Source organism: Canis aureus, chromosome 1 (genome assembly GCF_053574225.1).
Source record: "Canis aureus isolate CA01 chromosome 1, VMU_Caureus_v.1.0, whole genome shotgun sequence".
Lineage (NCBI taxonomy): Eukaryota > Metazoa > Chordata > Mammalia > Carnivora > Canidae > Canis > Canis aureus.
Genome location: NC_135611.1, coordinates 117778384 through 117792302, shown reverse-complemented (window position 1 = coordinate 117792302; position 13919 = coordinate 117778384). Strand labels below are relative to the sequence as shown.

The following is a 13919-nucleotide window of genomic DNA, read 5'->3' as shown; positions in this document are numbered from 1 at the left end:
GCTGGCGGGAAGGAATGTGTAGGGCGTGAGCAAGTGGGGGCGCAGAGTTATGTGCGTGGGTGCCCAGGTGTGGTGAGAATTGCACGTGTTTTCAGGCTTTGCTCAAATGAGAGCGAGCAGGCCCGCTTCCCTCGGAGGCCCCACACTTCCCCCCCACCGGGTCCTGGACACCCAGGCCAGAGACCCGGGAGCCTCTGTCTTTCCTAGACACTGCCTATAGAGGGTGACTAAGCATGCCACCTCTCCAAGCTGGGGCTCATTAAATCTGTTTTCCTGTCTCATGCTCCAGGGACAAAGTCAAATCCCTGGGCAACCTCAGGTGTGGCTCCCCTGGCCTCGTCCAGCACCTAAATGAGGGAGTTGTCCCTGCCAGGAGATTGCAGGGTGGGGAGGGGTGGGCCGTGAGCTGCAGACTCCAAATCCACCTGAGATTGGGGGGTGGTTCTCCTCCCGAAAGGCTCTGCCCACCGCTCTCTCTGCCATCCCACCGTCTCCCTCAGCCCCATCTCTGTCCGTCCCATGCCCACTGGCCACTATTTGATTCGGGACTTTGGCATCTGTCCCCACAAGAGACTGGCCTGGAGTTGTCCTTCCGTGGCTGTTCCGCTGGTTTGGGTAATGGGAGCCTGCTGCTTTCCCACAGGGAGGGAGCGGGGGAGGTTTCCAGGGCCCAGGGTCCAGGGTCCAGGCCGCCCTGAGCGGCACTCCCAGGAAGTGTGCTGGCCAGTGGGCAGGGGCTCGAGCACTGAGCTGCCACCGAGCTGCCACCAGGCTGCCACCCAGCTTCCCCGCTCGGGTTAGGACCTGCACCAGCTCCTGCGGGCTGGCAAACACCTGCCCCCGATGCTTTGGCAGATCCTGCCCATAAAGTCATCCGGACCTGAATCAGCCTCGGGGAGGATAGATCTTAACTCCGGTTCTTCTCTTGTTGGCCTACTCGGATTTGCCATTTCTTTTGCACCAGTGTGGATCCTTTATATCTTCTAAGAAAATTTTCAATTGCGTCTAGCTTTTCCTATTCTTGTAAAGCCGTACAAAACCAACCCCCTTCCAGTCCTGGCTTTATTCATGTGACCTTCCACACCCCGCATCCCCTCCCCCATCATATGTGTTAAGTTTGTCCCCCCCTCTTTGTTTACTTAATACCTGCATTTTGGTCTTGGGTCACTGAAATTCCCCATCGGTACACCCCGATTTCTTTTCAGTTCCACCTCTCCGGGCCACCCAAGCAGGAGAGCCTCACCCTCGCCTGTCCCATTGCAGGTGCTTGGCAAACTGAGTTCCCATGAAGGCTTGGGGAAGGAAGAGGTTATGTCATTGTGCCCCTTCTTGCTTTACACCTCTATCTGGGATGACGACTCCTTCCCAGCCCAAACCCCTCCACCCCCTAACTCTTGGTCACAGCTGTGTGTCAGCCAGCCCTGCAGGTGAAGGTGCCTGTGAATCACAGATGTGCAAATGAGCCCCCACCCTCAGCGCGTTAAAAGGAGGCATCTGTCCTGTTGGTCCCCCGAAGCTGCTGTGTGCCAGTCACGGTTCTAGGCAGCGGCGGAGGCCCCGTGGTGAACAGCGACACAGCAAGTAGATCAATAACTAGATCATGACAAACTACATGAGAAGAACGGGGTGCACTGAGGGGATCTGGCCTGGAGGTCACTTAAATTCAAGATTGGGAATCCAAAGAAATGGGAGGAGGCGATATTGATGTGTTCGTTCTGGCACTGATTGAGCGAGCACCCTGTAGGTCCCAAACCTTCTTCTAGTCAATAGGATAGAAAAGCGAAGGGACACGAGCTCTCCGCCACTCTGCAGCGTACGGTGTGGTGGGCACAGACAACTGGCAAGAAAACGAGTGAACAGGATGGCCTTCTAGAGAGAGACAGATGCTGTGAGGCAACTAAAAATGTAGAGCATGTAGTAGCTTTGCACATTGGAGCACCTAACCCAGGAAGGGAAGTCAGAGGAGGCTTCCTGGGAGGGGAGTAGATGGAGGGGTGAGGGCCCGAGCGACAGTGACTGAGGGAGGAGAGCACTTTACAGGGCGCTAGGAGGGTCCCTCTGAAAGGGTGGCACCTGAGGGAAACCAGGACGTGGGGAGCAAGGACAGGGCAGGGCTTTTCGGGCCAGAGGAAGCAGCTAGGGTAGCTAACCCCCCGGGTGGGGCAGGGGGGTCAAGGGGCAGCACAGGCAGGGCGCCCAGGGAGAAGGGGGGGACAGGAGAGGGCTTTGAGGACCAGGGTAAAAAGCTGGATTCTATGCTAGACGCCAGTGGTGGCCTCGGGACGCTGGGGCAAGGCATGCGGACGTCACGCGCTTCGCCACCGCCTCTGTGACATCACTGGGCACTGTGACGTCGCGGCGAGAAGCTTGCGCCACTAGCCCGGGGCACTGGGCGCCGCAGTGTAACATCGCGGCGGGTGCCCGGGCGGCTAGGCCATGAAACCTTAGGCCATGTCGAAACGCGACATCGTCCTCACCAATGTCACCGTTGTCCAGCTGCTGCGACAGCCGTGCCCTGGTGAGGGAGGCGGCGGGGCCACCTGGGAAAGGGGAGGCAGGGCGGTGGGGCCCCCTGCGGCGCGCGTGCACGAGGGAGGAGGCGGGAGGCGGCCAAGGCGCCCCCCTCCGTCCTTCCCCCTGCCCTTCCTCCCTGCCCCTGTCCGTCCCCGGGTCCCCCCAGGCCTTGGCGCCCTAGGAGGTGGACCGAGGCAAGGGGGGGACAGGCTCCTCTTGGGCGCCGGCCTGCGCTCCCCGCAGCCTCCCAACCCCTGGGGAGGCCGGTGTGTTCACTGTCCCCACTCGCCGCGGCCACCGAGCGAGCGCAAGCCGCTGCCCTGGGACTCAGCGCCGAGGAGCCACCGACCCGAGCCCCCCCACCCCCCACCCCGGGCGGCCCCACCGCATCCAGCCCGAGGGGCGCACACGCCCCAGCCCGTGAACCCAGGCCGAGGCCACGCCGCATTCCCTCGCGGCCTCCTCCGCACTGGCAGCGGGCCCGGGTGGGCGGGACGCCAGGGTCGGGGGCGGTGGGAGGGCCCCCCAGGAAGCAGGTTCTCTGCTGCGGGCTGCGAACCTCCTCCCTGCCCGGCACCCGCTCTGTGACCTCGGGCCTCGGTTTCCCCTCCGCAAGGTGGATTTATAGCACATGCCTTACAGCCCTGGCGCCCCGGGAGCGCGGGCAGCGCCTAGCCCGTGGCTGCGCCCAGGAAATGGGAGCGGCTGCCTAATTAGGAGAGCGCGCCGGGCCCTTGTTTCACCTACCAGGTGATGCTTCATCACTGAAGCTCCTTCAGGCTCTTCCTTCCCAGTGCAGCAGCTTTCCTCCAGCCAGCGCACCCCACCCCTGGACGAGGCGGGGGGAGCCTGGGAGAAGGTGGGAGAGGAGAACCAGCTGTTTTCTTTTGAAAGGTCGGGGGGTGGGCTCAGATTCCCACTCAACCCACATGAACAGATCTCGCCCCTTTCCTGATAGTGGAAGCAGAGCCCCCAGAAATGCAAACATCCTAGGGTCACCAAAACCACAGGGTCACTGCCACAAATGAAGAACTGGTGTTGCCACAGGAAACCCACAGTCCAGGCTCAGGCCACATAGTCTGCGGCAGCCCGTCGAGGTCAGGGAGACCCAGAGGCCGGGTGGCCCGGCTTCTAGCCCCAGCACCTCCCAGCACCCTTGACTCTGGCGCCGAGTGCAGCGGCCACCTTCCTCCTCCAGCTCTTCTCCAACCTCTCTGTCTTCCTTTTCCTCTCAACCACTCTTAGCAGCAACTTCCTCCCTCTGCTGAGGTCAGCACCTATTGGGGGGTGAGATCTGAGCCTTTGATAGTGGCCCCCAGCCAGCTCAGATGTGGCACCAGTTAACAGGCCAGAGAGGTCCCTGACTTGCTCAAGACTACACAGCTGGCAGGTGGCTGAGCAGGGGTGATAGTCAGGCCTGATTCCCAGCTGGAAACCCTCTGCGGGCCAGGCCCCCAGACTGGTGCCTCCGTGTCTCCCTCCCACCCCCAAGCCCTAGTCTACAGCCCTGCTAGCACGCCTCCGAGTAGTGGGGGGCTTCAGATGCAGGACGGGAGTGGAAGTGTGTACCTTTGGAGAGGTGGAAGCTGGCGTGGATTTCCACTCGTTTCATGTGATGATACCCCTGTATTGCCTCTGTGGATCACCAGAGTTATCCTCTGTGGATCACCTGGAGTGCTTTTAGAACCAGGATTCCTGGGCCTCAGTGTAGACCTACTGAGTCAGATTTCCCCAGAAAGAGGCCTGCCCTGGGGTTCTTATCCTAACAGCTTGGGGTCCGCTGGGCTAAAGCAATTATCAGATGAGTTTGGGAAATGATCTTTGAAATACTCATTTAAGTGGACTGTTTCCTAGACTCTCTCAATAGCATTACATGCATCACCTCACTCAATCATCACAGTGACTCTCAGAAGTACTATCATCGTCATTTGCCAGAGCAGGAAACTGAGGCACAGACAATATCATCCCCACGTGTGATTGTTAAAAACGTGGACTGAGTTAGACTCTCCAGGGAAGGGTCCCTGGCATTGGTGGGGGGGGGGGGGTTAAGTATTTATTTATTTATTTATTTATTTATTCATGAGAATAAATTCATGAGAGAGGCAGAGACACAGGCATTAGGAGAAGCAGGCTCCCTGCGGGGAGCCCGACATGGGACTCGATCCCAGGACCCTGGGATCACGACCTGAGCCAAAGGCAAACGTTCAACCACTGAGCCACCCAGGCATCCATAGCATTGGTGTTTTAAAGCAAGCCCACCCCCTGCTCACTGGGTTCATCGTGTAGGTTGGGGAAACACTGAGCCAGGTGGTCGGCCACCACAGCAAGGGGTTCCGGGTGGCCAAAATGGCTCATTCCCTCCCACTGTGACGATGCAGTTCATTGTCCCCACCCGATCCCCAACAGTGACCAGAGCACCACCTCCGCCAGAGCCCAAAGTTGAGGCAGAGCGGGAGCCCCAGCCTGAGCCAGAGCCGGAGCCCAAACCTGAGCCAGTCAAGGAGGAACCCCCGCCTCTTCCTCAACCTAAGAAGGCTCCTGTGGGTCAGAAGCTGACCGTGGGCATCAATGGGTGAGCTGGCCCCGGCCCGAGGGCCCAGCCTTCCCTCTGGCTGCTGCCCGGGGCATCCCCCCACTTCTCACCATCAGCGCTGTCATTCTGCCGACCCTTAGGAAGCACAGGGAAGGGGTAGACGGGGCTCCGCCCTCAGAGAGCTCACATTCTGCCGGGAAGACAACAATCAAATAAGGCACGCGACAGTCCAGTGACATGAGTAGAACGGGAGTCGGGTGCAATTAGCGGCGAGGAGCGGGGTAGCCAGCTCAGAGGTGGGGGCAGCTCAGTGCGCTCAGAACAGGCAGGAATCTGTGTGGGGAGCAAGCAAGGGAGCCAAGGGGAAGGAGGGGGAAGCTGGCAGGGGCCTAGCAGGCCGTGGGAAGCAGTCTGGACCTGACTTTACGGAGTTAGAGCCGAGGAGCTTTTCAAGCCAAGTGACATAATCTGACCTGAAGTTCTACAAGATCCTCCCAGCTCCAGGGTCAGGAAGAGGAGGGTGGGATGGATGGGTAGAGGAAGCAGGAAAAGCATTAAGGGGCCGGAGAGGACATGTGGGCAAGAGAAGACAGTGCCTGCACTGTGCCGCCGCCTCTGGGAGTCCCACCCAACCCCCTAGAGCGCACCTCCAGTTAGCCCTTTCTCTCCCATCCCTCCTCTGCCTGCTGGCGAGGACTCTGAGCACCGCCCCCGCCACCCTTGTCCCTGGACAGATTTGGACGCATCGGTCGCCTGGTGCTACGCGCCTGCATACAGAAGGGTGTTAAAGTGGTGGCAGTGAATGACCCATTCATTGACCCAGAATATATGGTGAGCAGCAGGCAGAAGGTAGAGCTGGGAAGGGAGTGGGGAGGAGAGCTCCGTGGAAGGCTCCCAGATGCCATGTGGAACCTTCATGGAGGGGGGACTCCCTAGGGATGCTCACTCCTCTACCCTTGCCACCCAAGACTGGGAGCCATCCTGTCGCCCGCAGGTGTACATGTTTAAATATGACTCCACCCACGGCCGGTACAAGGGGAGCGTGGAGCACAGGAACGGAAAGCTGGTGGTAGACAACCAGGAGATCAGCGTCTTCCAGTGGTAAGGGCAGCTCTCGGACTCGTGCCCGCAGCATATCCATTCAGGAGCTGTAGAGAGGACTAGAATGGGACTCCAACCTCTCACATGGGGGCCAGGATCCCCCAAACTGTGTGCACGCATGCCCCTGGGTACTGGGGCAGAGAGGGGTTTCCGAGAAGTCCCCGACCCCTAAAATGGTTCAAAAGCACTAATCTAGAAAGGTGTCCCACTCTACTCAAACTACTTTTTATTTAACACACATTCACATGCTTTCTCACAGGCATAGCAACTCAATATGTTTAACGCTCAACTTCTGATTCTCCTTCAACCCCCAAACCTATTCATGTCCCTTCCCAGGAAACGGCACCAACCGTTTCCGCTCGGTTCTTACACAGCAGCCACAGGGGCCTTTTAAAAACATCAACTGGACTTGGTGACTCCCCTACTTAAATCCTCCAACGGCATCCCATCCCCCCTGAATAAAACCCCAGGTCCTGATGGGGACCCCCTGCCTTTCCATGTTGTCCCAACCGTGCCAGTCACCTCTGGAGACCCTAAACCAGACCTCTGACACTCGGGCAATGCTGCCGAGTACCCATGTCACACGGTTCACACTGATAGTAATACCCTTCCTTCCATTTATTTTATTTTTTGTTTGGTTGGTTGGTTTTTTTTCCCATTTATTTATTTATTTATTTTTATTGGAGTTCAATTTGCCAACATCTAGCATAACACCCCGTGCCCATCACCCAGTCCTTCCTTCCATTTAAAGATAGGTTTAGAATCTGTAAATCAAAAGCAATCGGGTTAGATGTTTAATATGCTTCAAATATAAACTTTTAAGATAACAAAAAAATTAAAAATAAAAAAATGGGACCCCCGAACCTGTAATGGGAGGTTCCCTTTCTAAATATAGAAGTTAGCATCCTCGGCTGGACCCCTCGGCCCGAGACTTTCCCACGCACCTGTGCATGCGCCCCGGCCAGGTCCCTCTGGCACAGCCACGGCAGGGGCGGGGGGGCGGGGGGCGCGGGTTTCAGCTTCTACTTGTGGGGCGGGAGGGCTGGTGAGGTGCTGGGGCTGCTGTGGGAGTGGGAGGGTACAGGCCGGGTAAGAAGGCCTCCGGTTGGCCTTCGAGCAGTGAAGGCCATGCCTGTAAGGCAGGGCCGCGCTGGAAGAGCCCGGCTCAGGCGCTGCCACCCCTCCACAGCAAGCAGCCCCGAGACATTCCCTGGAAGTCTGTCGGGAACCCCTTTGTGGTGGAGTCCACAGGCGTGTACCTGTCCTTAGAGGAAGCTTCAGTAAGTGGGGGACAGGTGCCCAGACACCTGGGCGGGGGTAGGGGGTGTGGAGGCGGCCCTCAAAGCACCCCCTGCCACCTGTGCTCCTCCTCTAGGGCCACATCGAGGCAGGCGCCTTGCGTGTGGTCATCTCCGCACCCTCACCGGATGCACCCATGTTTGTCATGGGGGTAAACGAGAAGAGCTATGATCCTGCCTCCATGAAAGTCGTCAGGTAATGGGCAGCACCCTTCTTAAGGGTGTGAGTGGCACCCAGAGGACATGCCAGCCTCCCCCTCTTCACCCCCGCTCCCAGTAGACCCCCGGTGCTGCTTCACATCTCCTTTCCCAAAGCCTTGATGCCGTCATGTCACCGTTTCCCTAAAACTCCCGGTTAGAACAGCAGGACTCCCAGGGAACATGCTTGGGGAGCATCCCCAGCTGTACCTCCAGCACCTCCCCTCAGCCTGAAGGGCACCCCCAGTGATCCCCCTCCTCCCCATCCTGACGTCCACAAGACCAGGCCTGTGTGCATAACCCGAGAGAGGTGAGGGTGCAGGACTTGTTCTGCGACTCACCTCACACTGCCCTTGCACACGTGGCCCGTTTCAGCAATGCATCCTGCACCACCAACTGCCTGGCGCCCCTTGCCAAGGTCATCCATGAGCGATTTGGGATCGTGGAAGGGCTGATGGTGAGCTGGGACAGAGGCTGACAGGAGGGGTGGCAGGGAAACTCCACCTCTTCCCAGGATTGGCTTAGCGTGAGGGGTTAAGGGGGAGAGAGACGGTTTCGGGGGGAGGAGCCAAGTGGTGAAGTCTCTTAAAATACTGTGCGACCTCCAGACAGGCTGGCCCCTGGCCTGTACCTGGCCCTCCCGGGGTCTGTGGACTTCCCCACCCAGGTCACCACCTCAGGCCTGGGAGCTTAGGAGGAGGAAGGGCTCAGCTCGGCCTTCTTCTTCCCCAAGACCACAGTTCATTCCTATACTGCCACCCAGAAGACTGTGGACGGGCCATCAAAGAAGGCCTGGCGAGATGGCCGGGGCGCCCACCAGAACATCATCCCAGCCTCCACGGGGGCTGCCAAGGCCGTTGGCAAAGTCATCCCAGACCTCAAAGGGTATGAAGGCAGAAAGCTGCAACCAGGGTTGGGATACGCCCCCAGGAGGACTGGACTGGCCCCCAATCCTTGAGGGGAAAGTAGAGACTACATGGGATGGATGGAGAAGTCCTGGGTTCTGACTCCCACCCCTAATGTGGGATTTTCCAGGAAGCTGACAGGAATGGCGTTCCGGGTGCCAACCCCAGACGTATCTGTTGTGGACCTGACCTGCCGCCTGGCCCAGCCCACCCCATACGAGGCCATCAAAGAGGCCATCAAAGCGGCAGCCAAGGGGCCCCTCGCTGGCATCCTTGCCTACACCGAGGATGAGGTAGGGGCTGAGGTGGGGGACCGTGGGAAGAGCCCTCTGGGGAGGAAAGGTGATTCCCCTGTTGCCAAAGAGCTGCTCACGTCGTATCAAGATAGGGGCTGCAGGGCTGGGGAGGTCTGGAGGGCTGCTCTTCCCACCTCAGGGTCTTTGCACTTGCTGCTCCTTTGGTCTGAATAGCTTTTCTTCCCGGTGGCCAAGCAGTCGGCCCTCAGCTGCTCCAAGTCCCTATTTCAGCTTCTGTCCTCAGTGACATATTCTCCTTCTGACCCTCTTACTTGAAGTTCCCTTTCACGGTCAGCGTTGGCGCCGCTAGCATGTGCACCACAGGAAAGCAGGGACTTGGGGGCTCCGTGGCTCCAGCCATCTCCCCGGGGCCTGGCACAGCGGCAGCTGCTCAATGGGTGCCTCAGGAACAAGACAGTGGCTCCCACTTTTCAACAATCGGTCAGGGTAGGCCAGGCCAGGCGCCTTCCCTGTGAAGAACGGCTGTCACCATGCATTTGCTCCCGGTCGCGCCATCTCTGCGCTTCCACCTTTGGTGCTGTCTCTGCTTTAGCTCCTACAGGTCCACTCTCACCAGGCTCTCTTAAGGAAATCAGATCACATCCCCTCCCACTGCTGAAAACCTTCCTCTGTGGCCGACACCGCACTAGGGCCAACCCCGGGGTTGGGTGGGGGGCCTGTGCTGTAGCTCCTTCCACCTCGGGCACTAGACCTCCAGACCCAGCCTCCCAGGGGGCCTTGCTGGCCGACCGTAAGGACGAATGCCTGCATGCTCACCGGGACGGGACTGCTGCAGCCTCAGGGTGTTTGTGCTCTTCGTCCTTTGGCCGCAGGCCAAGCCCCCGCGTGCCTTCCTCCTGGGCCCCCAGAACCTGGACACAGCGGGCTCCCAGACACTGTAGGTGAAGCGATGGCCAGGTGCCTAAGAGCCAGAGCCTGGGCTCCTGGAGGTCCTTGCTCCGCGCCCACACTCATCTTTGAAATTCGGACGCCCAGGTCGTGTCCACGGACTTTGTGGGCAACACCCACTCGTCCATCTTCGACGCTAACGCCGGCATCGCGCTCAACAACAGCTTCGTGAAGCTCATTTCCTGGTGAGGTGGTTGGGGTCCGCGGGGGGGGGGGGGGGGGGTGCGGACCAGGAGCGGTCCGGAGGGGGGCCCTGACCCGCCGCCCCGCTCCCCAGGTACGACAACGAGTTCGGCTACAGTCACCGGGTGGTGGACCTCCTCCGCTACATGTTCAACCGTGACCAGTGACGCAGGACGGCCCCCCTCCGCTCCCCTGGGCTCCCGGGCCGGAACTCGTGCCCCCCGTTCCCGCCCTCGCCTCCCCCGGGGCGGGAGGGCGCCCCGCTGTGAAATAAAAACGCAGAGTGCTCCCAGCCGCGCCCGTGTCGCTGCGCCGGTCCCACGGGGGGCGCGGGCGCCCGCACTGCCCCGCCCCCAGACCCGCCCCCAGCCCCGCCTCCAGCCCCGCCCCCAGCCCCAGCCTGGCTCCGCGCCGGCGCACTGGGGCCGCGCAGACTCGGGGGGCGGGGCGGTCGCGGGCCGTGACGTCAGCGCGCCGGCGCCGGCCGGGCCCCCGCTCCCAGAAGGCCGCGCGGGTCGCGGCGGAGGCAGCGGGCGCCAGGCCCGGCTCGGGCGCCAGGCGGCGGAGGCGGGGACGCGCGCTCCGGCGGGCCGGGCGGCCGGCGCCATGACCCTGTTCCACTTCGGGAACTGCTTCGCCCTGGCCTACTTCCCGTACTTCATCACCTACAAGTGCAGCGGCCTGTGAGTGCGGGGCGGCCGCGGGCGGGAGGGCGCGGGCCCGGGCTCGGCTCACCGCCCGCTCCTGCAGGTCGGAGTACAACGCCTTCTGGAAGTGCGTGCAGGCCGGCGTCACCTACCTCTTCGTGCAGCTGTGCAAGGTGAGGCCCCGCGCCCCGGGAACCCCCCTGGGAGACGTGCTCCGGGAGGGGGGACCGGGAGGGGCCCCGAGGTCTCCGAGCCACCGCTAGTAGCTCTGTAGTGAAGTCGAGGAAACTCCGCCGGGCGGCGCAGCGTCGTGGACTCGTGGGAGGCGCGAACCCGGTGCTGCCTCCACCGCTGGGGTGCCTAGCCCCGCACCTCCGCGCCTGACCCCGGCCCTGTACTCTCGCCCCCCTTCTGGCCGTCCCGCGCCACAAGGGCCCCCCGAGCCCCACCCTCCGCCTCCACATTCCCCTTGGGTGATTCCCGTCCCCCTGCAGCGACCTCTGTTTTCTGTTCTCAGATGCTGTTCCTGGCCACTTTTTTTCCCACCTGGGAAGGCGGCATCTATGACTTCATCGGGGTGAGTGGGGCAAGGGGCGGGAGTGCAGGAGCGGGGCCCCCTGGCCCCCGTACTCACTCGCGCGTCAACCCGACCCACAGGAGTTCATGAAGGCCAGCGTGGATGTGGCGGACCTGATCGGCCTCAACCTTGTCATGTCCCGGAACGCAGGCAAGGGGGAGTACAAGATCATGGTTGCTGCCCTGGGCTGGGCCACCGCCGAGCTCATTATGTCCCGGTGTGTGCAGCAGCCTGGCGCCCACATCCCCGAGAAAGGGCACCTGGGTTCTAGGGAGGTGCTGGAGGGCAGGGGCTCAGATTCTGGGTGCTGAGGGGGTTTGGGTGCTGGAGAATCCCTCCCTTTGCCTTCCTCAGCTGCATCCCTCTCTGGGTTGGAGCCCGGGGCATTGAGTTTGACTGGAAGTACATCCAGATGAGCATTGACTCCAACATCAGTCTGGTACGCAGTCCTGCTGCCCCGCACACCCCATTGCTGCTGGCCGTGCTCTCCCCCGAGGCCTGCCCTGACTTCCTGCCTCCCTGCAGGTCCATTACATCGTCGCATCTGCCCAGGTCTGGATGATAACACGCTACGACCTGTACCACACTTTTCGGCCAGCGGTCCTCCTCCTGATGTTCCTCAGCGTCTACAAGGCCTTTGTCATGGAGTGAGCTGGGTGGGGTTTGAGGTTGGGTCTGTGTAGGGGTAGATTATCTGTTCTTCTCTCATTGCGATGTTTCCCCACAGGACCTTCGTCCACCTCTGTTCCCTGGGCAGCTGGACAGCACTGCTGGCCCGGGCAGTGGTGACAGGGCTGCTGGCCCTCAGCACCCTGGCCCTCTACGTAGCCGTCGTCAACGTGCACTCCTAGGCTTGGTGCCCCCCAGAAATTCACATACCCTTTCCCTGCCTCCCGGTTTCAGTGAAGTAAACAGTATTTGGAACGTTGGTTCTGCCTCCATCTCTCTCTGGAACTATCTACTGATACCGTGCTCCCTGGGTTCTAGAGGCCCTCATTCTGGCTTTGAAGCCAGGTAGGCAGGCGGGGAAACTGGCCAGCGCTGGTTTGTTCTGTGTTCCGCAGCAGTTCCCTGCTCTTCATTTTCCCAGGATAGACATGGCTGGAGTAGACAGTCTTTGAGCAGTTGCAAAGACCAGGGCCCTTGGGGAACAGGTGGTAGAAGGCAGCTAGAAGCCAAGAATATAGTTCTTGGAGGCTTTTCCTCACCCTTCCCTGGCTGCTGCTCTCCTAGGCTCTCAGCCCTAATCTCCCCTCATGATCCACCCTTCCTGTGGCAGCCGAGGGGATCTGTCTGAAATCCCAGCTGTATTAGTGCACGCTCCCCATTTACAACCATCTAGGACTCCCCATTGCATACTGAACAGTCCAACCACCTGAACTTTGGGTGTTGCTCTTGAGGACAGACTTTAATGATTCTGAGCTCTTGGGTGCTTTGGTTTGCTTCTATGGCCCTCACATCAAATCCTGGCTGGAGCCTTCTCGGGGTGGAGTGCAGAAACAGCTGCAGCCAACCAGCACAGTAGCCGAGCCCACCAACTCGAATGTTCTCCTGGATGCCCCCCTCCCTATGTCTCGTTTCACTAACTCCTTGGGAGCTTCTCAAGTGCAATCAGAAACCGCCTCCATTATGCAGAGGGCAGAAAGGAGACAGGTGGCCTTTTCAAGTTGGTAGGTGGCATCCTTAAGCAAGGAAACTTTTCAAGGCTTATCTTTGGGTTGCAAGATTAGATCTCTGCACCCATCTACCAAATCTTGAAAGTTAAATCAGGGCCTTAACTGGGTTCAGTGACATACACCATCTAATGCCACACTGTTATCTCAAAGCTGTGTCCTTGGGGCAGCATCTGGAGGGGTGGAGGAAAATGCACATTCCAAGGACTGGAGTGGGTGAGGAGCCTCCCAGCTCACAGTTCAGCCAGTCAAGTTCATGTGCTCTCCATCTTCCTCCCCCCATGCCAGCCCTGCCCTGTCCTTGTGGAGCCAGCCACCTGCCCCATTCCCTCCCCTTCCCCAAGCAGGGCTTTGAATGTCATGTTTATGCTCCACCTTGATGCAAATCCTACCCACCCAGGAGGGTGCTCCCCAGCCCCTGTGGGTATTCCCACTGGGATCTCCCAAGGTGGGGATAGAGTCCGTGCCCCCTTCTTCCCTCTAGGCTGTCAGGTGCTGCCATAATGTTGCTTGACTCTGGACTAGGAAAGCACTAAATAACAGCCGTGCTAGGAATCTTGGTGTACTCCAAAGGGAAGTTTACCCTCAGGTGGGGCAGCCGCCACCTAGCCCTGCCCCCTTTTCATTGCCCCTAGTCCAGAAGGTCCATGGGTGTCTTGGGGCAGGGTGGGGAGCAAGTGATTGACTGGTCACAGAGTATATGGGCACTCTCCCAGCCCAGGTGAATCTGGGATAGGATTGCTCTCCCACACCTCCATCCCATGTCCCACCTAGCTTCAGACGAGTATGGGGACAGGTGAAGGTTGCAGAAATGACCTCAACTATTTTGCTGAGCAGGGACTCCTATCCCGAGTCCCTGCTGGTGGCCAACTATGTGGAATAATCCCAGCTTCTACGGGGCTCAGGGAGACCAGAGTGGTTGAGGGTGAAGTCGGGGGAGCTCAGGGCTGTGCTGGGGAAATGGGCTGGGGGGCAGAATGGGCTCCCTGGAAGAGAGATGTGAGCTGAGACCTAAAGAATGAGCTACTGGGGCAAGAGGGGAAAAGGCGGCAAAGCCTGTGTAAAGGCCTTGAGGCCAGAGAGCA

The 13919-nt window shown here is 59.8% G+C and overlaps 2 protein-coding genes and 1 long non-coding RNA gene across 4 annotated transcripts; 2 read left to right on the top strand and 1 right to left on the bottom strand.

Annotated features, from left to right (window-relative positions):
- Positions 1 to 2355: 2355 nt before the first annotated feature.
- Positions 2356 to 10229, top strand: GAPDHS (glyceraldehyde-3-phosphate dehydrogenase, spermatogenic). 2 transcript variants are annotated; one of them, XM_077854796.1, is made up of 11 exons: positions 2358 to 2518; positions 4921 to 5086; positions 5782 to 5878; positions 6042 to 6148; positions 7338 to 7428; positions 7524 to 7642; positions 8020 to 8101; positions 8378 to 8529; positions 8680 to 8842; positions 9842 to 9939; positions 10032 to 10229. In XM_077854796.1, the coding sequence occupies exons 1-11, from the start codon at positions 2452 to 2454 to the stop codon at positions 10102 to 10104; spliced, it is 1215 nt and encodes a 404-aa protein (XP_077710922.1). In that variant the 5' UTR covers positions 2358 to 2451; the 3' UTR covers positions 10105 to 10229. The 2 variants fall into 2 exon arrangements, with proteins under 2 accessions (XP_077710923.1, XP_077710922.1); XM_077854797.1 differs by lacking the exons at positions 9842 to 9939; positions 10032 to 10229 and adding an exon at positions 9679 to 9809 and having other exon boundaries at positions 2356 to 2518.
- Positions 6358 to 11022, bottom strand: LOC144287505 (uncharacterized). Its single transcript, XR_013355295.1, has 2 exons — positions 9623 to 11022; positions 6358 to 9315 (listed from the first exon to the last, which is right to left on the bottom strand). It is a non-coding gene; the product is annotated as an uncharacterized LOC144287505 (long non-coding RNA).
- On the top strand, positions 10454 to 12089 carry TMEM147 (transmembrane protein 147). Its single transcript, XM_077854798.1, has 7 exons — positions 10454 to 10620; positions 10688 to 10757; positions 11102 to 11161; positions 11242 to 11378; positions 11516 to 11600; positions 11687 to 11808; positions 11889 to 12089. The coding sequence occupies exons 1-7, from the start codon at positions 10544 to 10546 to the stop codon at positions 12010 to 12012; spliced, it is 675 nt and encodes a 224-aa protein (XP_077710924.1). The 5' UTR covers positions 10454 to 10543; the 3' UTR covers positions 12013 to 12089.
- The last annotated feature ends 1830 nt before the right edge of the window (positions 12090 to 13919 follow it).

What these genes read in the sequence shown, in the direction of transcription:
- TMEM147 (XM_077854798.1), top strand. Translation starts at nt 10,544, where the DNA reads ATGACCCTGTTCCACTTCGGGAACTGCTTCGCCCTGGCCTACTTCCCG. An exon ending in TCTTCGTGCAGCTGTGCAAG is followed by an intron (nt 10,758 to 11,101) that starts GTGAGGCCCCGC and finishes TTCTGTTCTCAG; the next exon opens with ATGCTGTTCCTGGCCACTTT. An exon ending in TACAAGGCCTTTGTCATGGA is followed by an intron (nt 11,809 to 11,888) that starts GTGAGCTGGGTG and finishes GTTTCCCCACAG; the next exon opens with GACCTTCGTCCACCTCTGTT.
- GAPDHS (XM_077854796.1), top strand. Translation starts at nt 2,452, where the DNA reads ATGTCGAAACGCGACATCGTCCTCACCAATGTCACCGTTGTCCAGCTG. An exon ending in GCCTCCATGAAAGTCGTCAG is followed by an intron (nt 7,643 to 8,019) that starts GTAATGGGCAGC and finishes GGCCCGTTTCAG; the next exon opens with CAATGCATCCTGCACCACCA. An exon ending in GTCATCCCAGACCTCAAAGG is followed by an intron (nt 8,530 to 8,679) that starts GTATGAAGGCAG and finishes GGGATTTTCCAG; the next exon opens with GAAGCTGACAGGAATGGCGT.